The following is a 25836-nucleotide window of genomic DNA, read 5'->3' as shown; positions in this document are numbered from 1 at the left end:
ATTCTCAAGTTTTACCTGTCCATCATGCGACTGCACACCGTTCCCTTGGCCGCTGTAAGATAAATTATATCATTTGTCACACCTAATTGTAACGGTTTTTTTTATTTAATAAGACTAAAGATAACGAGATCCTCTGTCGCACGTAAACGACTCATTTCAAACTTTTTTTATTGAGAAATCTTTAAATCTTAGTTTAAACAATATTTTATTTCTATTTTACAACATAAATATATACAGTAAGCATATACAATAACACTGATATATTTCGGGGATTGGAAAACAAGTCAAATGATCTTTAAATCTTGAAATCAGATCTAGCATGAAAGTGAGATTTATTGAAAACGTATAGCATTTGAAAAGTCAATTGATAAATAAAATGTAAATGATAAAGAATCTTGATCGTAAAATGTTTGTATCTTTTCTCTTTTATAAGTCCCTACTACTATAAGTAAGCATACATCCATCGCGAAATGCAAGTTTTTAATTTTTGGTTTGCGAAAGAATCCTTTTATAGCGCGTTTTCCCCCACTGCGTCAGTTTTTTCTTTTCAAATTTTAACCACTGCCGTTTCTATTTTTCAACAACTAAGTATGATTCATTCTCACTTGAATAATTACAAGTCAATTTCATTTGAATATTCACATCCTAGCATACTTTGGATTGTTTATCAGATAGTAGATCACTTTGAAAACATTGAAAAATTAACAACACTCTGTACGGTCGATAAAATCTCGCTGACGCAAGTTAATATATATAAAATCGCTGACTCGCACTTTTACTAGTTTTGGTTGGATAAATTGAATGTAACCATGATTGGCTGATTGCTAATATATATCAAATCGCTGACTCGCATTTTTACTAGTTTTGATGTTAAATTGAATGTAACCATGATTGGCTGATTGCATGGAACGTCACGGTACCAAATCTATTAACATCCGTGATTGACTAATGTTTAGTATATACATTACAAAAACATACCAAGGTAAACAACAAAGCTATCACACAAATGCAACTCTACTTTATTTCAACAATTTGCAGCTGTTAATATTTCAATAAACAAACATTAATATAAAAAGTGCTTGTTTTAGGAAATCATTCAACAATAAATTTTATATCTCAGGGATGACATGCTTGTTAATAATCATACTTTAATAAAGTCAATTTGAATGAGGAAGTAAACTTGCCCTGCAATAAAACAAAATATTTTGGCCTATCCTACTAAATCGTTTAACCAAAAACTGCGTTAATATATATTACTTAAAAGGTATACATAATTATTAAACGTACGTAGCTGTTAATACTTGAAAGAAGAAAAAGTGCTTGTTTTGTGTGTTAAGAAAACTTAAAAAGGAAGTTGAAATATATTTCAATAACGTCAATTTGATGTAGGAAGTAATCTTGCCCTACAATAAAAGTATTTTGACCTATCCTACTTGACTGTTTAGCCAAAAACTGCTAAAATACAAATGTGGTATACATTATTGAACATATGCTATTTGCAATTTTGCACATGAACTGGACATGATATATGATAACATTTAAATCGAATTGTCCCATACAAAAAAAATATTTTGAAAGAGGTATTGTAACATTTCCAAATGAAAAATACTTAGCAACTTTGGACAATGTTATCGAACTGGAAAGCGAATAATGTATAAAATACAATTCACTATTTACGTATTTGGAAGCAACTATTAATCAACGCATTTATTCCTTTCACACATATACAGGTACAAATATGTGTAATAATTGCTCTTAATTATTTAAAAAACTATCATCTAGAGTGGAATGGATTCAGTTATATTCGTGCTAGATGATACCGGTATTTTCTGGGGGGAAAAGTGAATCATTTCCTTGAATTATAAATAAAACACTTTGTAATGCAAAAACATATATATATGCATGCAAAAAAACGTGTGTAATAAAATTATTAAAATAAATCTAATATATCTCCCTCCTTAATCACATACATGTAGCTACGTTTCCTTTTAGCAGTTATTTGGCGATAAACCACATCACCCTGTGGTTAGCTGTGGTCTCTCCACGGGATGCATGTTCGCCAACAATCCATTTACTGCTCCTAACTACGCCGGAGTTAGTTGTTATTGAAAACAACCAGGTGAGCTTATTAGATGTGACATCAAACTTGTATTCGTTGCCATTTGGTTTAAGAAGCACAGAACGTATGTGTTTAGCACCAAAGTCAGGTTTAGAACCATCAAATCCGATGTTGTCGGCTTCCATAAAAGTATACTCCCAAGTGGAACCTATCCAGGAATAGCGTACATCTGCTCCATCCTGAAAAGAAATTACAAGTAGATTTTCATTTTTGAATTAAATATTTTATAACTAAATCTTAAAATCGATCATTGTTTTCTATTACGTGATTATGAAGGGCTATCTTATCGTATTTTTGTAATTTTTTAATATTGGTTTGATTTAAGATTCTTTATTCAAGTTTACAACTAAACATAATTGGTTTTATTTGGTATATGTTTTTATTAAATATCGCTTATCATCTAATTAGTACCTTAATTTCATTTGCCAAATGTTCTTTTGAGCCACTGTTTACAGAAGTGGGTCCAACATCAAGTACAATATTCCATTCTCGACGGTCTATAAACCACTTCATATCGGCAGCCGAGCTTGACATCGAGCCCTGTCCCTCGCCAACAAGGTAATTTGCGGTCTCTACCTTACCGTTTGTATTTACAAGCATCCAATCCCATTTCCCTTTAGCGCCTGTCGGATCCTCTAGCGTTTCTATGCTGGATTTCTTTAGTATATCTGATAGAAATGCAGTAATTACGTCTTTTTTTACGATTACATTAGTAGCTTGAGATATTCTGTTATTTATCATTACTTTCACACGATGTCCAGCTTTAACTGCATTAATCAATTCGAGTATTGACCCTCCTTTACGGATTCCATTCTGATCATGGGAATACATGAACTGCCAACATGGATCAAAGTACCATTTCGTTTCCCGTTTGCTTGAATCGAATGAGACCCGTCTGTTTTCACCTAACAGATATTGACTTACTTCGACTTGTCCGTTTGAAGCAAAGTGTTGAAACAACCAATGACCTGATGTCTAAAATTAAAAATAAACTAGAAATGTGTCTTCATGCCCCCGCATGCAGCCAAAATTTCAGATGGTGCATTAATTATTTTTTTTCATTTTAAGTTCAAAGCCCTTAAAACTTTTCAATGTTAACACAAACCATTTTCATACAATGTTCAAGGCACTGAAATTATTCAGTCTTAACCTTTTAAAAATAGCATATTGCATATTTGTAGCCAAAATAATGGCTAAAAGTATGAGTGCTGAAACTGAAAGTTCAAAATTTTTCCAACATTCATTAAAGATAAGTTTGTCTAAAATCATTGAACCACGACCAAATTCAAACTTAAACTGCTTATTCCTTAGATGTATCTATATTATTTTCAAAGTGAAAGGACTCTGCCAAAAAATCATCAAACCATGACCAAATTCCAACTTGACCTGCCCATTCCTTTGACATATCCATATGTCAAATTTAAGTTGAATATGTAACACTGTTGGGTAGATAATGAACAGAAACTGTAAATTTCATATTATTTTCAAAGTGAAAGGGACATTACTCTGCCAAAAATCATTGAACCATGACCAAATTCGAACTTGGCCTGGGCATCCCAAAAACATATCCATATGTCAAATTTGAGTTGAATGTGTTGTACCATTGGGGAGATAAAAAACGGAAACTGAAAATTTCATATTACTTTCAAAGTGAAAGGGGCATAACTCTGCCAAATATCATTGAACCATGACCAAATTTGAACTTGACCTGCGCATTCCTTTGACGCATCCATATGTCAAGTTTGAGTTGAATGTGTTGTACCTTTGGGGAGATAATGAACGGAAACTGAAAATTTCATATTGTTTTCAAAGTAAAAGGGGCATAACTCTGCCAAAAATCATCGAACCATGACCAAATTCAAACTTGACCTGTATTTTTTTCATGACATATCCATATGTCAAGTTTGAGTTGAATGTGTTGTACTGTTGGGGAGATAATGAACGGAAACTGAAAATTTTATATTATTTTCAAAGTAAAAGGGGCATAACTCTGCCAAAAATCATCGAACCAGGACCAAATTCGAACTTGACCTGTATTTTCTCATGACATATCCATATGTCAAGTTTGAGTTGAATGTTGTTGTACCGTTGGGGAGATAATGAACGGAAACTGAAATTTCATATTTATTTTCAAAGTAAAAGGGGCATAACTCTGCCAAAAAATCATCGAACCGTAACCAAATTCGAACTTGACCTGTACTTTCTCATGACATATCCATATGTCAAATTTGAGTTGAATGTGTGCAACCGTTCTTAAGATAATGAACGGAAACTGATGATGACGGAATGACAGAATGACTGAAGGACGGAATGACGGAACAGGGTATCACTATATGCCCCGGCCATTACATGGCGGGGGGCAAAATAAAAAGTAATGTATGAGATATTTGCATTCTCCGGTTTAAATGAATTACATACGTAAACTCTTGTTAGACATATAAAAGTGAAAATGAAATTATTTGAGTGTACATTGTATATCATAAAGTTTGATACGAAATACACATACATAATACAAAATGTGTATTTGATATTTTGTTGTAAACAAAAGATATAACACTTTCGACTTTCCAAATTTAATCGGAATGGTTTAACATGTTTACCGAAATTTTGACTACAGTCTTGTATTTTTCGTTTAGCAAGTTCCAAACTGTTTGGGCAACAATCTCTTTGTCATCTAACGAAACCTCAAGGTTATCTGCTCTGTAATATTCTTCCGTGTTAAGAGATTTGGATTCTTGCTTAACTGTCACACCATAACCACTTTGTTTAACAGCTTGAATATGTGCATTCACTGCACTGATATCACTTCCGGTCGCTGGGACGGCAGTCATATATTTGTCTTCTACCTCCCTGTGTTAAATAATTATCATATAATCCAATACAAATGAAAAATAAATTGATTTGTTTTATTTGTAACGAAGACAAGCATTTTAGTGGATCGATTTTAAGACTTTATATTGAGATATTTTTCAGAAATCAGCATATGAATGAATTAATGTGTGCTTATTACGATATAACTTGCAAAGTAATCTTACTGAATTTTCAAGTTTATTACATTTTTATATCTCATTGTAAAGTACTGGTCAAATACATTTATTAAGTGACACGAAAAAGATATCTTATTGCAGACAAAACGCTTCCCGATTTCATTCCCGAAATAAAGCCCAAATCAATATGTAACTCATTGTACACAAGGTAAATATTGGGTCATTCATTCTTGTTATACCATTTGTTTGTATATTTCATTTCAGAATTTCGAAATATCTTAAATAAGTAGAGAATATGGAAAATAAAAATATCTTAATCATATAGTGCGTCACGCCGAACTCTGGCATATTAAACTTGATAATGGGATGAATTGTACTTTTTCTTCATGATAAATAAATACCTTGCAAACCACTTGAATCCATAAGCCGCCTGATCGTCACCTGGTTTTGTGCGATCTCCAACATACCACCGTGACATCGAGAAATCTCCGGACGTACAAGTAACCGTAAACCACCAATATGCCTTTCCCTGTATTTGCATAAGCCACACAATATTACGAACTTAACTAAAGGTAATGATTCTGTCCCCCAATTTTTTCTTTACGATTTTATATTAAAGTAATGATTTAGTCTTCGAATACATGGTCTATGACGTTAAAGTCTTCCACAGTCTTCCAAATAATGTTCCATATAAAATTTTAAAGTCAAAGTTCATTCTAAAAATAGGCACTGTATAATTTAATTTGTTAATATAGCCTTATAACACTTGCACCATAATTTAAAGTCATGTTTAAGTCTTTCATTACATGTTGTATCATTTAAAATGATAAAGTCTAACAAGATATGTTGTATAATTTGAAATGATTTACTCAATTAGATATAAATGTAAATTACTTTCTGATCCTTAAAAAGTATGAAAAAGATTGGCTTCATCCCCACTTAATTGAAGCAGTACACTTAATGTGCTTTGCATGCATGTATATTAATTACCTGGAACGCTGCCCATGATGCTTTAGAAACCTGATGAAGGCTCTGTGCGCATACTTCGTCTCCTACTATCAGAGTAGTGTCTGCGCTGTCAACATACGGGTATTCTCCTCTAAACATTTTAATTTCAGCGCCCTAAAATAATTACATATTATATGTATCAATTTTGTAGAGGTCCTAACATAAAGCCATTTCCTTTCCTACAAAACAATAAAATCACATGGTGCTATGTTAAAAGTTCGTTTTAGTATTTATCTTCTTTCACGTCAATAACAAATTGAAAAAATGTGGATGTATATATTTTTGTACTCAAATTTAATGATTATAAAAATATATAAGTTAGTAAAAATGTAGCGCTGGATTGTAATGTTTTTCGTTACTGATACTATGTATGAAAACAGTTTGAGTTTAAAGGCATTGTTTTATTGTTTTGGAAATCGGTTTTATTTAAAAACAATCTACAATCTTAAGATGAGATGTCAATGATATAGGTATTGCATAAGAGAAACAAATGGAATCACCATTTATTTTGATGAAATCGTGTGCGTAAAAATTTACATACCCTTCTGACAGCGTTCATTAAGTCCGACTTACTTCCAGCTAAGACATTTCCCTTTGAGTCATGTTCGAATACCATCCGCCATGTTGTTTTACATTTATCTGAAACATTCAAAATATTTTAAATTAAGTTATTGTTTCACAGCTGATATAGGCGAACTGAAAATCTCTATTCATTTAAAAAAAAATACAAAGCTTGCTGACGATTTTTCTATAGGTTTGTAAGAAGTGGATGATTTTATTGCAGATAGGGGGTTACCTTTAAAAACGTTTAAATTAAATTCATATCCAAAATTTCAGAGGAAAAATCGAATAAAGAATTATGAACGTATGAACGACTGAAGCCCGGTCATCTCGCCTATACAAAAAAGCTTTCCATGAACTTCCAGTTCTGATGACCAAATATGCAAATTACATTTATTGCAAGGCTCTTCATCTGACAGCTCTGCACATTCAGGAACACCGTCACAACTTGATGAACATCCGGTAGTACCGTTATACAAGGTACATTCTGACTGTCCTGCAGGGCACTCTGAAATATCAACAGACACTCGAAATAAAATGGTATAAAAACAGAAAAAGGTTTAATAGCAATTACATCTCTTACGTTCGATTTTATAAAGAACTACATACAGTTCATATTCTACTAGTAAATGAACTTTTTTATTGAAATAAATAAATAACAATCATTAAACAACGATAATATTATCATGATAACTATTATGATGATAGCATAGAAGGCTTATGTCACTAGAATAGAGCCTTCGCGGCGCTCAATGAATGTTTTTCGCATCTTTAAGTAGTGTTAATTAATTAATTGATCAAATAATAACCTTGAAATAAGCATTAGACCGCTTGAACTTTAACTAATAGAACAATAAGAGTGGTTTTAACTTATAGTAGTATCTTGCCTTTTATCCAAGTGTCCTTTACACAATAACTTGTTCCATCTGGTGCCCGACAGTTTCGGTCAATTGTGCACGTTTCACCAACAGCACATCTGGGAATTATCTGAATTAAAGGCCCATTATGCCTCAGAAGTGCTATCATTTATATTTCTAAAAAAATACTCATTTGCTATCTATATGATATATCATTGCTTCTTTTATTCAGTTGGCAATGGGTATTATTACTATAAATTATTTTTTGTATGGAAGTAAAATGCTGATTTGTTAAATTTTGTTTCCTTTACGGCACATAATTGCCATGCAACTATACTATCTTCATTTGTTACACATCTAACATACTCTAAATCCATTATTAAAACATTACTAAACTTATGTTTGACATCATTTCTAGATATTAAAAAATATGAACTTCTGAGGCATCATGTGCCTTTAATTATTTCATCAAATGATGAAAGTATAAATAAAATAATCTCGATAGAAATTCAAATTGCTGAATTTATTCACATTATAATCCCATATGCTTGGTATCAAAACAAAATATTTTAATGAGATTTACAAAAATGTATGATGATTTTAAGCTTATTATACAAAAGCTTAAAATTTGTGTACTTAACTCTAATGAAAAATTTCTTAAGTTTTACCTGTCCAACATGTGACTGTACACCGTTTCCTTGACCGCTGTAAGTTAAATTATTTTTTTTTGTCACACCAAATTGTAATACTTAAAAAGCAAATGTCCCCATTATTTCTGATTTTATTTAACTATATTCTAGATCATGGTGTCATACCAGATGCCTGGTTATCAGGCACATTTAAACCAATATAGAAAAATAAAGGTTCTCCCAAGGATCCAGTAAATTACAGACCTATTACAACATTATATAAGCTGCTTTGGTAAAATATTCACATCTATTTTAAATACAAGAATTAATACTTTTTATTCGAAAATAATTTATTAAATGAGAACCAGGTTGGATTTAGGGAACACTATTCCACAACAGACCACATCTTTAGTTTACAATTCCTTATAGAGAAAATAAGATCAGAAAAAAAGAAACTTTTTTGCGGCCTTTATAGATTTTTCAGCTTCTGATTCCATTTGGTGAGCCGGCCATAGTGCAAACTTTTAAAACTTGGTATAACAGGCAAAATACTTACTGTGATTAAGAAAATGTATGATGATATAAAAGCATGTGTCTCTCCAGATGGCAAAACATCTGCCTTTTTCTCAAGTGGATGTGGTATAAAACAGGGTGAAAATTTATCTCCTATTCTTTTTTCTATGTATCTAAATGATCTTGAAGAGTTTCTTTTGTTAAATAATAATGGTATAAACCCTAATTTTACTGATAATAATTCTTTATGTTTATTTAAAATATTGGTCTTATTATATGCTGATGATACAGTGTTATTTGCAGATAGTGAGTCAAATTTCCAAAAATGTTTAGACAGTTTCCATGCTTATTGTTAAAATTGGAAATTGTCTATTAATTATTCTAAAACAAAGGTCATAGTATTTGGGACAAATCAGCCACGTAACTATTCCTTCAATATAAACGGACAAGCTATAGAAACAGTCTCTACTTATAAATACCTTGGAGTTCTTTTCTCATCTTCGGGTAGTATCCTATCATGTAGAAGGCACCAAGCGGCCCATGCCAATAAAGCAATGCACCAAATCCTGTTAAAGATAAATAATCTATCATTACCTATTGACTTACAGCTTAAACTTTTTGACCACACTATTCCGCCAATCCTAACTTATGGTTAACCCCAACCAAAAGATACATCAGGGGGTTGCCAGAAGGGGGATGTGCCCCCTTCTGTTTGGGGGGTTTGAACGGGGGCGGCAGTCCCCCTCATCACCAAGAAAATTTTGGACTTGTGAGAGGCTAAAAATGACCCCAGATCGATTATAAGGTAACGTGTAACCAACGCTGAAAAGCATTTGACTCTATCTCAATCCATTGAGAAGTTGCAGCACTTTGCAATCAATTTCAATGGAAAAAATCAACGCAAAATAGTGATTTTTGGCAATTTTGAGATGTCCCCTCGTTGCCATGGTAACAGGAAATATAAGACATGTTGTTGCAAAGGCAATGGTCCAGTCAACACATGTGCCAAGTTTGATTAGTATTGAAGCAGTTTTTATAGTTTTATAGCATTTTGAACTTTTAACGGGAGCTTGTCAATGAAAACAGCCATTTTTCACAAAATGCTCATGAAGTAATGGGTAAAACATATTAAATCAATTCTTTATTCCACCGGGCACTCATATGCATGGATTAACCCACCAAATTATAGCTTAAACATCAATAAACTAGTTATGCAAACACTTATTGACCAGCTCTATCAAAACGGGGCATCTAATTTAGAGTGCTCTTCAATAGGAAGAATGTAAAATTTTAACATAATTTTTAATTTGGAGAGTTATGGTATTCTTAAAAAGGTTTCAGTAAAACCTTTTTAAGAATACCATAACTCTCCAAATTAAAAATTATCTAAAGGTACTTTTACCTGTCCATAGGGTTGGATACCGATAACCGGTACTTAGACCGTATCGAAAACCGTTTCAAAATTTACCGGTTACCATTTCAAAAAGTACCAGTATTTTTAACGGTATTTTCAAAACAAAAAGCAAAGAAAATAAACAAAAATGCAAAGGAAAACAAATAAAATCAACGATTATTTACGTCAATAATATCACAAAAAGTCAAAACACAAGCTGGAAGAATGGAATTGTAAACATTTGATATTTAAAAGGGGGATGTTTTAAGCACAAAAATACAATAAATTTCTATTTTAATGCATTAAAAACTAAAAATTCTGTTGTCAACAACGCATGTTAAAAACGAAAGTAGAAGGAAGTACAGAAGGGAAGTAACTCCCGTGCCAGATAATCATCGTAGTGTAGTACCGTATGGTACTGGTTACGGGAGTTGACGGAAGTTAACGGAAGGTACCGAGTCAACCGGAACTAGTGTGTTAGGCTTGACAGTTGGGCGCCCTATCATTCAGAACTGCCTCGGCCATTATCTATAATATTGACCTCGGAAACAATACGAATTGAAAGTAGTTCTACCACGTGGTTTACAGATGTAAACAGAAACTGAGATAATGTAAAACGAATGTATATATCTGACATCTAATGTCTGTTCCGGTACTCTTACGCTTGAAAATATGTCTGACAACAATTTGTAATTTAAATATGCCCACTGATGTTCAATATAAAATAAATCCGACCAAATGTCAACAGGTTGGTTTTTTGTACTTTCGGTTTCTACAGCCATATTAGTAAATATATAAATAATGTATTGTTTGCTTTTGTACCTATGAATTCACTTATTTTAGGTGGACTTTTATTACATATATTGGAAATAAACGTGTCAACAACTCCCAGCATTAAATTACTATTTGTTTACATGTTTAGTTTCTTAGCGTAGGTTAGACCGGAATACCGCATCCGTTCTGTGTATTCATACTATTGTGTTCGAGGTCCTTATCCGAAGACTGACGGAAAGGGCCGAGTAGTTGCGATTGGCGCCCTATTAGTGTAATATATAACTAGAAGAATTAGGCAATTCCTAGCTTGGCTACGATCCAGACGTGGAAGGTTAGTCGATTGTTTATATTGTCAATCCCTTTATAATCAATCGTGACAGTTCTATATTGGAGGCAGTGGTAATTTTTACGAATTCCGTTCTGAAAGATAGACGCTACCAAAGCTCCATAATTTTATCGATTGTGTACAAATTTTCTGTCAAATTCTGCACTCATAGAACGAAGTCTACCTGAATTCTTGGTTTTGTTCATAGTGTGCAAATCTGCTTGAACGATTTTCAACCAGAATTTCTACGTAAATAATCGTAGTTAAGCCATCAAATTCCGCTTAGGTTAGACGTTACCTTGAAGGACCAAATTCTTTGGAATTTGTTTATTTTTCGGATTTCCTTTTCATGCTGCTGTCACTGGTACAGTTACTGTAATATTTTGATAAACTCCATTTAGCCCTTTTGCCATATAAAGGGGGAGAAGATAGATATTGAGATTTATTTAGTTTTAACATATTTTTACTTGAATATTTCTTGGTATGTAATCCGTTGCCATGTAGAATATCAATATGAAGGGAGAGTCCGAGATATTTTTTCAGGAAGCAAAGGTTGTGCAGCCACCCTTGGTTGCCATTAACTTTGCATCTGAGGAAAGGTTACAGGCAATACCTAATGTGAGTCCAAGCCTAGGCAAGGCGCTCATTGCAGTGAGGGAGAGCTCTGGTAATATAACCAGGGAAATTTTAGAGGTCATCTGTCGTCGCAAATTCTCCCCTGAGATACTTGCTATGATAGACTTTGGACAGAATATGTCTCTGTCAGCACAGAATACTGACTAACTAGGCCAATCAAGCTTGGAGGTAGATACAGACGAGGGCGAGGAGGAAGATATTCAGCCAAGTGCACATGATTGGTTGGAAATGGTGGAGTCGGTGAAAGCGGCAACCAATGTTCTGGCCGCTCACAAGCAGCAACAACTCTCATCTGTTTGCACCCTTGCAACAGACAACAAGATTTTTCCAGATAAAAATCTGAAGTTGATGACTCCTGCGGATTTTACTGATAAAAAGTCAAAATCCATACTCCCCCCCCCCCCCACCTTACTACAACCAGACTATACCACCCCTAAACATACGATACGTTTTGACCAGGTAGTCGATAGTGATTGCAGTGATGACTCTATGTTCGCTAGGGCACCATCTGCCCATAGCGTTCTCGGGTTCGAAACCGGATATCTGCCTTTCCCGAACACTTATCATATGATGGTAAGATTTTTTGGGAACCGTTATTTTAAAGTTCACTCGCTATGTCCAACAAGGCCAGTGGACTGATGGAGAACAAGTTAGCTGCCTTGTCTGGTGTTTAGATGGTAAAGCGCTCGAGTATTATGCGCTTATCTGTGAACAATAAGGTCAGCTTACATATAAGAGGCTGGTTAGCAAGTTGGCTACCCGATTTGGCCAACATGAGTTTGCCAGCTGCTGCACAGGTAAGTTTTCAGAATGCAGCACAAAAGAGACAACGGAGTCCCTAGATGAGTGGGCTGACCGAGTGCTCACTCTAAGTTATAGAGCTTTTAAGAAGCTGCCAGAGGAGTTTGTCACTGTCCAAACAGTGAACAGATTCTGTCAGGGTATGGTTGACAAAGAGGCCGGTCACTTTGTTTGCATGCAGCGACCGGAGTCTGTGCATGCAGACATACAAATGGAACGCAAGTATCAGCAGGTGTGTGCAGCCATGTATGGTGACAGGAAAAAACCGAAAAGATTTTTGCTGTTGCATCCCAGCCATCACGGGAGCAGCAGGCAGAGCCTAAGTCAACTGGTGATTTAAGCAAGACCTTAAATGACCTGGAGCAGAGACTGACAAAAACTTTTTTGTCAGATTTGTCCCAACCCCGCAAATCAGCCGGATGCTACAATTGTGGCGAAATAGGGCATATTAAAAGAAATTACCCAAAGCTTAACGACAACAAAAAGTCGTAAAACTAGAAAGGGACGGTGAAAAAGTAGGTCGTTTCCCGTCCCTATCTGCAGACAAGACCTGCAAAATTAAAAAATCCCGGTTGGCTGCCAATTTCAGCAAAGTAGGCACGGGGGGAGTCGAATCAGACCTTATTGTTGTCTGTCAGGTTAATTCATCTTCCCAGTTACTATGGGGTCCAAGTAGGGGATGTCCAAGTAAAACAGCAATGGTAGATACTGCTGCCCAGGAGACCATCATTTCTGATAAGGTCTACAATTCCCTGAAGCACAAGCCCCCCCCCCCCAAGATAAGGGATGTCAAGCTGCAAACGGCTGGCAGGGAATTGTATATGGCAGCCTTTGTAGCCTGTCCGGTTCAGTATATATCAAATCACTGACTCGCATTTCACTAGTTTTGATGTTAAATTGACAGTAACCATGATTGGCCGATTGCATGAAACGTCACGTTACCAAGTCTATTAGCATCCGTCATTAACTTATTTTTAGAATATACATTTTAAAAACACACCAAGGAAACAACAAAGCAATCACACAAATGCAACTCTACTTTATTTCAACAATTTGTAGCTGTTAATATTTCAATAAATTTCAAAAATTTATGTTAAAAGTGCTTGTTTTAGGAAATAATTCGACAATAACTTTTATATCTCTGGGATGACATGCTTGTTAAAAATCATACTTCAATAGAGTCAATTTGAATGAAGAAGTAATCTTGCCCTGCAATAAAACAAAGTATGTTGGTCTATCCTACTTAATCGTTTAACCAAAAACTATGTAAATATATATTACTAAAAAGGTATACATTGTTTAAATTAATACATTTTTATGGAAGCTGGAAGGTAAATGGGTACATATTTTTTTAAAAAAAAACTATCATCTAGAGTGGACATGATTTAGTTATATTCGTGCTAGATAATACCGGTATGTTCTGGAAAAAAAGTAAATCATTTCCTTAAATTGTCAATAAAAAACTTTGTAATGCAAAAAGGAATATATATATATATATATATATATATATATAATTATATATATATATATATATATAAGCATAAAAGCTTGTGTAATACAACTATCAAATTAAATCTAATATATTTCCCTCCTTAATCACATGCATGTACCTACGTTTCCTTTTATAAGTTATTTGGCGACAAACCACACCACCCTGTGGTTAGCAGTGGAATGTCCACGGGATGCATGTTCGCAAACAACCCATTTACTGCTTCTTACTACGCCGGAGTTAGTTGTTACTGGAAACAACCAGTTGAGCTTATTAGATGTGACATCAAACTTGTATTCGTTACAATTGGTTTTAAGAAGCACAGAACGTATGTGCTGGGCACCAAAGTCAGGTTTAGAACCATCAAATCCGATGATGTCGGCTTCCATAAAAGTATACTCCCCAGTGGAAAGCGTACATCTGCTCCATTCTAAAAAGAAATTTCAAGTAGATTTTAATTTTTAAGTTAAATATTTTATAACTTATTCTTATTATTCGAACATTATTTCTATTACGTGGATATGAATGGGGTATATATCTTATATTTGTTGTATTTTTGTAATTTTTAAATATTGGTTTGATTTAAGATTCTTTATTCAGTTTTACAACTAAACATTATTGGTTTTATTTGGTATATGTTTTTATTAAAAATCGCCAATCATCTATAATTAGTACCTTAATTTCGTTTGCCAAATGTTCTTTTGAGTCACTGTGTACAGAAGTGTGTCCAACATAAAGTACCAATTTCCATTCTGGACGGACTATTAACCACTTCATATCGGCAGCCAAGCTTGACACCAAGCCCAAGGTAATTTGCGGTCTCTACCTTACCTTTTGTATTTACCAGCATCCAATCTCATTTCCCTTTAGCGCCTGTCGGATCATCTAGCGTTTCTATGCTGGATTTCTTAAGTATATCTGGTAGAAATGCAGTTATTACGTCTTTTTTTACGATTACATTAGTAGCTTGAGATATTCTGTTATTGATAATCACTTTCACACGATGTCCAGCTTTAACGGCATTAATCAATTCGAGTATTGACCCTCCTTTACGGATTCCATTCTGATCATGGGAATACACGAACTGCCAACATGGATCAAAGTACCATTTCGTTTCCCGTTTGAAATAAAATGCCTTTAGCAATGTGTGCTCAAGTAAGCTAAATCATCTAGAAAAATCATGTAGAAAGCTATGAGTTGTGCCAATCACGGAATGCATCTGACACATAGCTTGAAATATTTCACTTGGACCAGAAAACGTAAGCTTTTTATGACTTCAAAAGCAATACACGACCTGACCCAGAAAGACTAGAAAAATGTATCATATTTAAACTGATACGAAATGTGGAGCTTTTATACAATATAGCACTGTACACGAAAAGAAAAAAGTGTTTCATGTACATTATATTACGCCTTTTGTAATAATTATTGTTCCATCCCTTCCATATGTTGTGTAAGTATAACACTGTATATAGTGTTGTGCAAGTTTAACAATGTAGTGTTGTGTAAGTACTGTATATAACAATATAGTGTTTATGTTTGTCCTTTATTCGCATCAATTCTTTGTAAGATCATAATGTCTTTGGTCTTTGAGAAACATCTTCAGCCATTGCTTAGCCACTGCCGATTGTCTGTTAGCATTCTTGTGGCAACTTGATCAACCCTTGTGGTCCATGCAGACCGATATCAGCTGGTGCACCAGTTGCCTCTGATTGTGGTCTGCATTACATGTATACTATTTGCTATTCATTGTTCAGTCAGTACTTTAAAAACAATGTTTTTTTTTTCCAAATTGAAAGACGGAGAAGTCTAGATATTTTACGCAGAAAGGATAAAACTACAATATGAAATGCTCCAGATTCGTAAATATAAATCAGTTGATCTTTGTTGTATTACATTTTGTCAAGCAAGAGGAAGATATCTTTCTGAAAAAAGCTAGTCAGTGAAGAGATCATGTGGCATTCACGGTGAGAAATATAACATGATTTTTTAACACAAAATTATTAAAATGCTTTATACATTATTATATTATTACGTACTATTTATATGTATTTGATTTGAATTATAAGGAGGATTAAAAGCTTGGTAGGTAACTGAGTTTGTGGAATTTTAAATTCTTTATCAAATTTCCACAACTGTAAATCAGAGACATATTTCTGGAAAACACATATATTCTAACGTGTCTGTAGCATAGTAAACATGTACCAGTATTCTGTGTAAATACATTGTTAAAATTCTCCAGAAAACATTTGCCATTATATGTGTATGTATATTTTGGCAATTGGACTTTGTATTATCCTTTACGCTAGATGAACTTCGGTGTATGAAAGAAAATGTCATTCATTATCTCAGTGCACATCTGTATTCTGTTATTTTCGGTATATTCACTGAAAACAATCCAGAAAACGTATATAATAGGGTGTCAGGATATATTATATTTGTTTCCTCTGATATAATTGGATCATGAAGTCCTGATGAAAATAGTCGTGATATACAAGAAGATCCAAGTTAACTTTAACTTTATTGTAGAAATTACATGCAATGCATGCATACACATACGCATATACATATACTAAATAGCCATTCAAAATTAAACAATATGCATACACAAGAAGGCGATAAAGTAAGAGTTTGAAAATAGAGAAAATCGGAATCCCTAAAGAACACCCAAAACGACAAAACTGAAAATTTGGAGTCATACACCACAAAGAACAAAAAAAAGGGAATTATATGTTGGTGCTAAAGGGCAGTTATAAACAGATAGTGAAAAAAGGGACACAGTAAAATGCAGTCTAAGTATCGATGTCACGAAATAAAAATAGTGTTATAAGGTTGTTTTGGAAATATAATATTTTAAAGCAAAACTAATCTAATAATTATAATGTATCTATGTATGAAAGACATCAACGCATGAGTTTCTTGTAAACTCCTTTTATACACAATTCTTACTTGTATCAATGTATAAAAAAGAACATATTTACAATAGTAAAAGGCAATATCAAATATGTTAAGGCAATATCAAATATGTTAATAAAAAGTAAATATAAGATAATACATTTTATCTAAGTATTAGGAAAGTGTTGTACATGATTTCAAAATCTGTTTTTCTAGCCATTTTCTCAAATGTTAAAAAGAAAACAAACACACAAAAAGTAAACAAACAAACAAACAATACCTATTATCTTTTGCTGAGAATGATGTTATATTCAATTCAATTCAAAATCTTTATTGCTCTAAACATTATACAATTCTTTTAGCATCAGCATATAAACATTTGAACAGAGAAAGTACAATATCAATTAGATTTACAGAGAATTTTTCTGGAATACATGAGATGTTTAAAAAACAACAACTAACATCATACATTATCTTTTATTAGATGCGCGCAAATTAAAAAAAAATGAACAGATATCTAAAGATCTAATTTTCTCTAAATAAAAAGGCATTATAAATAAATTTAGCTAAACAGTATATGGTCTTTTTGAGTTGCCACTTATAGAAAACACAAAGAAATGTATAATTCAAAATATGCACATCAGTCTAGTGGATGTTGAAACTAGACATACGTGTATTTTACTTAAAGACTGTATATTTATGATTTTATCAAACAATTATGTAACAAGATGCTTTTATTATAATGTTCAGATTTGTATCCTATATGTGAAGCAAAAAAGTTTAAACATTTGTCTATAAAGTTTTAATAAATATATAGCAAATTAAATATCATTCTTATTGATGAATTTAAGAGCAAGTCTTTTTACGTTTTTACAAACCAGTTACTTGGCTACAAACCTTACCACCAAGGTGAGTATTTTGTAAATGTAAACATAATTAAAAACTTAATAAAATGAAAATATCTTTGTTTAAATTGATAACGTTTTTATGAAAGCTGAAATGTTGATGTAATGGGTACAATATTATTTTATTGTATCATAGTTTGGGGGACTTTCTGTTGAAAATGTGTCAGAGTTAAATCGTATACATACATATGCACGCACAGTGCGTTAATTGGAATGCAGGTTTTAGAAAACCGCACTCCAGAGCATGCCAATTGATTGACTTTTTTTTATCTTGTGTTCACTTTTTGTGACGACAGAGAAAAGAATTGTATTCAAATGCTCTTTCATTGGTTACTTTTTCCTTGGCTTTCAAATTGTTACAACAAGGAATGTGCTTTTATATTTGCCTATGATTCAAAAAAAGAAAAAACATCAAAACACTTCAAGCCCCCTCGTACAAATCAGATAACCTCGTATTTCGATGTTCTTTCTATTACAAAACTATCAGCTAAAGTTGACATGTTTCAGTAATGTTTGTGCTAGATGATACCCAATTCTTGAATTGTCAATAAAACACATTGTAATGGAAAAAGGTATATATAGATGCATAAAAGCGTGTGTAATACTATTATCAAAATAAATCTAATATATTTCCCTCCTTAATCACATACATGTAGCTACATTTCCTTTTAGCAGTTATTTGGCGATAAAAACCACATCACCCTGTTGTTAGCAGTGGAATGTCCACGGGATACATGGTCGCCAACAATCCATTTACTGCTCCCTTACCAACGCCGGAGTTAGTCGTTATTGTAAACAACCAAGTGAGCTTATTAGATGTGACATCAAAACTTGTATTCGTTGCCATTTGGTTTAAGAAGCACAGAACGTAATGTGCTGGGGCAACTGCAAAGTCCGGTTTAGAACCATCAACATCCGATGTTGTCAGCTTCCAAAAAAGTATACTCCCCAGTGGAACCTATCCAGGAATAGCGTACATCTGCTCCATCCTGAAAAGAAATTTCAAGTAAATTTAAGTATTTATATAACTAAATCTTAATCGATCATTTTTTCTATTACATGGTTATGAAGGAGTTTATATCGTATATTTGTCAGGGATTTTTTGGCTTATTCTATAGCCGTAATTGGGTCATATTCCCAATTTAAAATAGTATAATATTTTCCAATCCACAGGAAAAAATTCCCAATTGAACATTAAATAATATGAATATTGAATAAAAATTCTAAAATCTTTGTAAATAAGAGCTCTTCACTGTAATAATGCTAAAATTCTATAAGATGCCATCCTAGACAGTAATTGTTTGCATCCATTTAATCACTGCAAAATTTCAAGTCATGCATTTTTTCCCAATTTTAATAAAACACCGCTGAAATTTCCCAATTTCATGGGTATGGTCGTGTTCCCAAAATCCTGGAAAAATCCCTGTTTGTTGTCGGTATTTTTGTAATCTTTAAATATTGGTTTGAATTAAGATTCTTTATTCAGTTTTACAACTAAAACATAATTGGTTTTATTTGGTTTATGTTTTCATTAAAAATCGCCAATCATCTAATTAGTACCTTAATTTCATTTGCCAAAATGTTCTTTTGAGCCACTGTTTACAGAAGTGGGTCCAACAATCAAGTACCATTTTCCATTCTCGGCGGTCTATAAACCACTTCATATCGGCAGCCGAGCTTGACACCGAGCCCTGTTCCCTCGCCAACAAGGTAATTTGCGGTCTCTACCTTACCGTTTGTATTTACCAACATCCAATCCCATTTCCCTTTAGCGCCTGTCGGATCCTCTAGCGTTTCTATGCTGGATTTTTTTAAGTATATCTGGTAAAGAAATGCAGTAAATTACGTCTGTTTTTAACGATTACATTAGTAGCTTGAGATATTCTGTTATTTATCATTACTTTTACACGATGTCCAGCTTTAACTGCATTAATCAATTCGAGTATTGACCCTCCTTTACGAATTCCATTCTGATCATGGGAATACACAAACTGCCAACATGGATCAAAGTACCATTTCGTTTCCCGTTTGTTTGAATCGATTGAGACCCTTTTGTTTTCACCTACCAGATATTGACTTTCTTCGACTTGTCCGTTTGAAGCAAAGTGTTGAAACAACCAATGACCAGATGTCTGAAATTAAATAAAAAAGGAATGTATTAGATATTTGCATTCTCCGGTTTAAATGAATTACACACGTAAACTTTTGTTAGACATGAAAAAGTGAAAATGGAAACATTTGAGTGTACATTGTATATAATAAAGTTTGATACGAAATACACATCCATAATGTGTATTAGATAGTTTGTTGTATATTTATAACACTTTCAACTTGAATGGTTTAACATGTTTACCGAAATTTTAACTGCAGTCTTGAATTTTTCGTTTAGCAAGTTCCAAACTGTTTGGGCAACAATCTCTTTGTCATCTGACGAAACCTCAAGGTTATCTGCTCTGTAATATTCTTCCGTGTTAAGAGATTTGGATTCTTGCTTAACTGTCACACCATAACCACTTTGTTTAACAGCTTGAATATGTGCATTCACTGCACTGATATCATTTCCGGTCGCTGGGATGACAGTCATATATTTGTCTTCTACCTCCCTGTGTTAAATAATTATCATACAATCCAATACAATGGAAATTTAAGGAAAAAATACGTTGATTTGTTTTATTTGTAACGAAGACAACTGGCGTTACCAAAAGTATTTAAGTGGATCGATTTTAAGACTAAATATTGACATATTTTTCAGAGATCAGCATATTTCATGAATGAATTAATGTGTGCTTACTATACGATATAACTTGTAAAGTAATCTTACTGAATTTTTAAGTTTATTACATTTTTATATCTCATTGTAAAGTACTGGTCAAATAAATTTATTAAGTAACATGAAAAAGATATCTTATTGCAGACAAAACGCTTCCTGTTTTCATTACCGAAATAAAGCTCAAATCAATATGTAACTCATTGTACACAAGATAAATATTGGGTCATTCATTCTTGTTATACCATTTGTTTGTATATTTCATTTCAAAATTTCGAAATATCTTGAATAAGTAGAGAATATGGAAAATAAAGATATCTTAATCAAATAGTGTGTCACACCAAAGTCTGTGACATTAAACTTGATACTGATGAATTGTACTATTTTCTTCATGATAAAGAAATACCTTGCAAACCACTTGAATCCATAAGCCGCCTGACTGTCAGCTGGTTTTGTGCGGTCTCCAACATACCACCGTGACATCGAGAAATCTCCGCTCGTACAAGCAACCGTAAACCACCAATATGCCTTTCCCTGCATTTGTATTAGTGACACAATGTTATGAATGTAAAGTAATAGTTCTGTCCACCAATATTTTCTCTACGATTTTTTATTGAAATAATAATCTTGTCTTCGAATACACGTTCTGTGGTTCAGTCCTCGGATGATTTAAGTGATGATAAAGTAATTGTTCAGCCGTCCAACACATGCTCAATGACTTTATAGCTATAATTAAGGCACATTCTTCCAAATGATGTTAATATATGATTATAAAGTCATGGCTAAGTCTTACAATACATACATTTTGAAGTAAATTATTTAGTTTAACAACACTTGCACCATAATTAGAAGTAATGATTTAGTCTTTCATTACATGTTGCATCAATTAAATTGATTATGTCTTCGAACATATGTTGTATTATTTAAATGATTTACTCATTTAGATATAAATGTAAATTACTTTCTGGTCCATAAAAAGCATTAATAGGATTGGCTTCATTACGGAAGAGCATGAGTGCCAGGTGTATGTTTTTATTAACTCGAAATTTCAAGTTATTAACTCGAAATTTCGAGTTACTAACTCTAAATTTTGACTTACTTATCTCGAAATTTCGAACTACTACCTCGAAATTTCGAGTTACTTGTCTTGAAATTTCGAGTTACTAACTCGAAATTTCAACTTACTAACTCGAAATTTCGACTTACTAACTCGAAATTTCGACTTACTTACTCGAAATTTAGACTTACTTACCAGAAATTTCGACTTATTACTCGAAATTTTGACTTACATTGCACGACTTACATTGGTTGCCGGTGAAAGCAAGGATTGAATTCAAGATACTTTCTTTCATATGAAGCTGTTGCACATTGACAGAGTACCTATGCATGTAACAGAACAATTAAATAGGGTCAAATTGTCCTCACATACCAAACATATTCTTCCCATTTTCTTGATTGATTTTTGTGTGGGGGTGTCAATATACTATATTCATTTATTTACTAAGACTTTGAATCATATTGTGTTGATAAAAGTGGAACTTGTTGTTATATACATGTTGGGGATAATATTAAAGCATCCGATTTTACAAAGAAATATAGACAGTAGGCCTCAGCACGCCCTATTTTGGCCACTCCGCGGTACTTTCCTCAGATGCCCAACTCGTGAAGTATAGGATCATTTTATTCACAGGGATGAGAAGAATATGATTAGTGAAAAGATATGTTCGAACAGGTGAGATACAATACAACGCCTGAAGAACGCCTGAAAGTACAAATTAAAGGAAGCCTTGTGTTTGTTTTTTTAGGTCGGGCGTGTACATGCCATTGTCAAAAGTGACCACACTAATAAGTTTAAGTTTAACTTTAATAGTTTGTCAAGGCACACGTTTCTCCCAATCCATTGTTCAATCGCACTCCCCACTATATCTTATATTATGTTAACTCTTGTAACTCATAACTTTGACCATTCTAGTAATGTTACTAAGTCGAAATTCCGAGTAACTTAGTCGAAATTTCGAGTTACTAAGTCGAAATTTCGAGTTAGTACGTCGAAATTTCGAGATAAGTATCTCATAATTTCGAGTTAGTATGTCCGAAATTTCGAGTTAGTAAGTCGATATTTCGAGTTACTAAAATCGAAATTTCGAGATAAGTAACTCAAAATTTCGAGTTAGTATGTCGAAAATTCGAGTTACTTAGTCGAGATTTCGAGTTACTAAGTCGAAATTTCGAGATAGGTTACTCGAAATTTCGATTTACTAACTCGAAATTTCGAGTTAATAAAAACACACACACTTGGCACTTATGCTCTTCCGTACTTCATCCCCACTTGATTGAAGCAGCAATAAAATTTTTTATCAACTTAATGTGCTTTGCATGCATGTGTGATTTACCTGGAACGTTGCCCATGATGCTTTAGAAACGTGATGAATGCTCTGTGCGCATACTTCGTCTCCTACTATCAGAGTCGTGTCTGCGCTGTCAACATATTGTCCTCTAAACATTTTAATTTCAGCGCCCTAAAATAATTACATATTATATTTATTTTCTTTCACCTCAATAACAAATTGAATAAAATGTGGGTGTTTATATTTTTTGTACTCAAATTTAATGATTCAAAAAAAAATATATACGTTAGTAAAAAAATATAGCGCTGGATTGTATTGTTATTTCGTTACTGATACAATTAATGAAAACAGTTTGCGTTTAAAGACATTATTTTATTGATTTGGAAATCGGTTTTATTTAAAAAGAAAACAGTCTACAATGTTAAGATGAAAATGTCAATGATATAGATATTGCATGAGAGAAACAAATGGAATCACCAATTTATTTTGATGAAATCGTGTGCGTAAAAATAACATAACCCTTCTGACAGCGTTCATTAAGTCCGGCTTACTTCCAGCTAAGACATTTCCCTTTGAGTCATGTTCGAATACCATCCGCCATGTTGTTTTACATTTATCTGAAACATTCAAAATATTTTAAATTAAGTTATTGTTTCACAGCTGACCTAGATGAACTGAAAAATCTCTATTCATTAAAAAAAAACCAGCTTGCTGACGATTTTTCTATAGGTTTGTAAGAAGTGGATGCTTTTATTGCAGATAGGGTGTTACCCTTAAAAACTTTTAAAGTAAATTTATATCCAAAATTTCAGAGGAAAACTCGAATAAAGAATTATGAACGTATGAACGATCGAAGCCCGTTCATATCGCCTATACAAAAAAAAGCTCTCCATGAACTCTTCCATTTCTGATGAACAAATATGCAAATTACATTTATTGCAAGGCTCTTCATCTGACAGGTCTGCACATTCTGGAACACCGTCACAAACATGATGAACATCCGGTAGTACCGTTATACAGGGTACATTCTGACTGTCCTGCAGGGCACCCTGAAAAATCAACAGACACTCTAAATCAAATGGTATCAATAAGAAAAATATTTAATAGAAATTATCTATCTCTCTTACATTCGATTTTATAAAGAACTACATACAGTTCATATTCTACTAGCATATGAACTTTTCAATTGAAATAAATAAATAACAATCATTAAACAACGACAATATTGTCATAAATTCATGATAACTATTATGATGATGGCATAAAAGGCTTATGCAACTAGAATAGAGCCTTCACGGCGCTCAATTTATGTTTTTCGCATCTTTAATTAGTTAATTAATTAATCAAATAATAACCCTGAAATTAGCAATAGACAGCTTGAACTTTAACTTAAAGAAGAATATGAGTGGTTTTTAAATATACTAGTATCTTGCCTTTTATCCAAATGTCCTTTACACAATAACTTGTCCCATCTGGTGCCCGACAGTTCCGGTCAATTGTGCAAGTTTCACCAACATCACATCTCGGAATTATCTGAATTAAAGGCCCACTATGACTCAGAAATGCTATCATTATTATTTCTAAAAATACTTTTATTTTTGTTATCTTGTTAAAGTTTCCAAATAAACTCAATTACTATTTAGCCTTTGCTTCATTTACTCAGTTGGCAATTGGTATTTTTACAGTGAATTAGCATTTTGTACGGAAGTCAAAAATACTGGTTTGTTAAAATTTTTGCTACCTTTACAGCACATTACTGCCATTTAGCCATAGCATCTTCATTTGTTACACATCTATCATACTCTAAATCCAAAATTACAACCTCAACAAAACACATGTTTCACGTTTCTAAATAATAAAAAATATGGATTACTGAGGCATCATGTGCCTTTAATTATTTCACCAAATGATGAAAATATAAATAATATCGATAGAAATTCAAATTCCTGAATTTATCCACAGTTTAATCTAATTTGCTTGGGATCAAAACTTAAAATTTCAATAAGATTTACTAATTTCAATACAAGATGATTCTAACCTAATTTTACAAAAGCTTAAAATGTGTGTACTAAACTCTATCAAGTTATACCTGTCCTTCATGCGACTGTACACCGTTTCCTTGGCCGCTGTAAGATAAATTATATCTTTTGTCACATTTTTAATTCAATAAGACTAAAAATAACGAGAACCTCTTTCGCACGTAAAGGACTTATTTCAAACTTTTTTATTGCGAAATTTTTAATGAAATTGCGATTTATTGAAAACGTGTGGTATTTGAAAAGTGAATTGATAAATTAAATGTAAATGATAAGGAATATAATCAGAATCGATGAGACCGTAAAAAATGTTTGTATCACTTTTCATTATTATTATTATTATTATTATTATTATTATTATTATTATTATTATTATTATTATTATCTCAATTAATTGAAATTCATCTAAATAGCATGCATATTTTTTTTTCAATTAATGCATTAAAGATATACATATCTTCATTTACTTACAAGATGGGCACAGCTGCCTCGCCTCCGACAACAAAAGTCCCGAGTACTAAAAGAAAGCATACGTCCATCGCGAGATGTCAGTTTTTGATTTTTGGTTTGCGAAAGAAGCCTTTTATAGCGCGTTTTCACCACTGCGTCAAATTTTAACCACTCCCGTTTCTTTTTCTCTACAATTAAGGATGATTCATTCTAACTTGAATAATAACAAGTCAATTTCATTTGAATATTCACATCCTAGCATATTTTAGATTGTTTATCAGGTAGTAGATCACTTTGACAACATTGAAAAAAGCAACAACACTTTGTACGGTCGATAAAATCT

The 25836-nt window shown here is 33.0% G+C and overlaps 2 protein-coding genes across 3 annotated transcripts in view; both read right to left on the bottom strand.

Annotated features, from left to right (window-relative positions):
* LOC132713796 (uncharacterized) overlaps positions 1-25836 on the bottom strand; it is a 70390-nt gene that overhangs the window by 39987 nt on the left and 4567 nt on the right. Inside the window, exon 2 of the mRNA XM_060696476.1 lies at positions 16-52. Within this exon, the coding sequence (XP_060552459.1) occupies positions 16-52 (37 nt within the window). The remainder of the gene's footprint in view (positions 1-15; positions 53-25836) is intronic.
* LOC132713780 (uncharacterized) lies at positions 1318-25836 on the bottom strand. Of its 2 annotated transcripts, XM_060696460.1 has the most exons (11): positions 10077-10099; positions 9154-9240; positions 8201-8237; positions 7563-7662; positions 7067-7183; positions 6656-6753; positions 6097-6228; positions 5508-5635; positions 4720-4969; positions 2531-3094; positions 1318-2298 (listed from the first exon to the last, which is right to left on the bottom strand). In XM_060696460.1, the coding sequence occupies exons 1-11, from the start codon at positions 10082-10084 to the stop codon at positions 1996-1998; spliced, it is 1824 nt and encodes a 607-aa protein (XP_060552443.1). In that variant the 5' UTR covers positions 10085-10099; the 3' UTR covers positions 1318-1995. The 2 variants fall into 2 exon arrangements, with proteins under 2 accessions (XP_060552443.1, XP_060552451.1); XM_060696468.1 differs by lacking the exons at positions 7563-7662; positions 8201-8237; positions 9154-9240; positions 10077-10099 and adding exons at positions 24441-24540; positions 25097-25133; positions 25515-25836 and having other exon boundaries at positions 1811-2298.

Source organism: Ruditapes philippinarum, unplaced genomic scaffold (genome assembly GCF_026571515.1).
Source record: "Ruditapes philippinarum isolate M1 unplaced genomic scaffold, ASM2657151v2 ctg635_1_1_1_1, whole genome shotgun sequence".
NCBI classification, from domain to species: domain Eukaryota; kingdom Metazoa; phylum Mollusca; class Bivalvia; order Venerida; family Veneridae; genus Ruditapes; species Ruditapes philippinarum.
The sequence above is the reverse complement of the archived record's forward strand: the minus strand, read 5'-3'. Positions and strand labels throughout refer to the sequence as shown.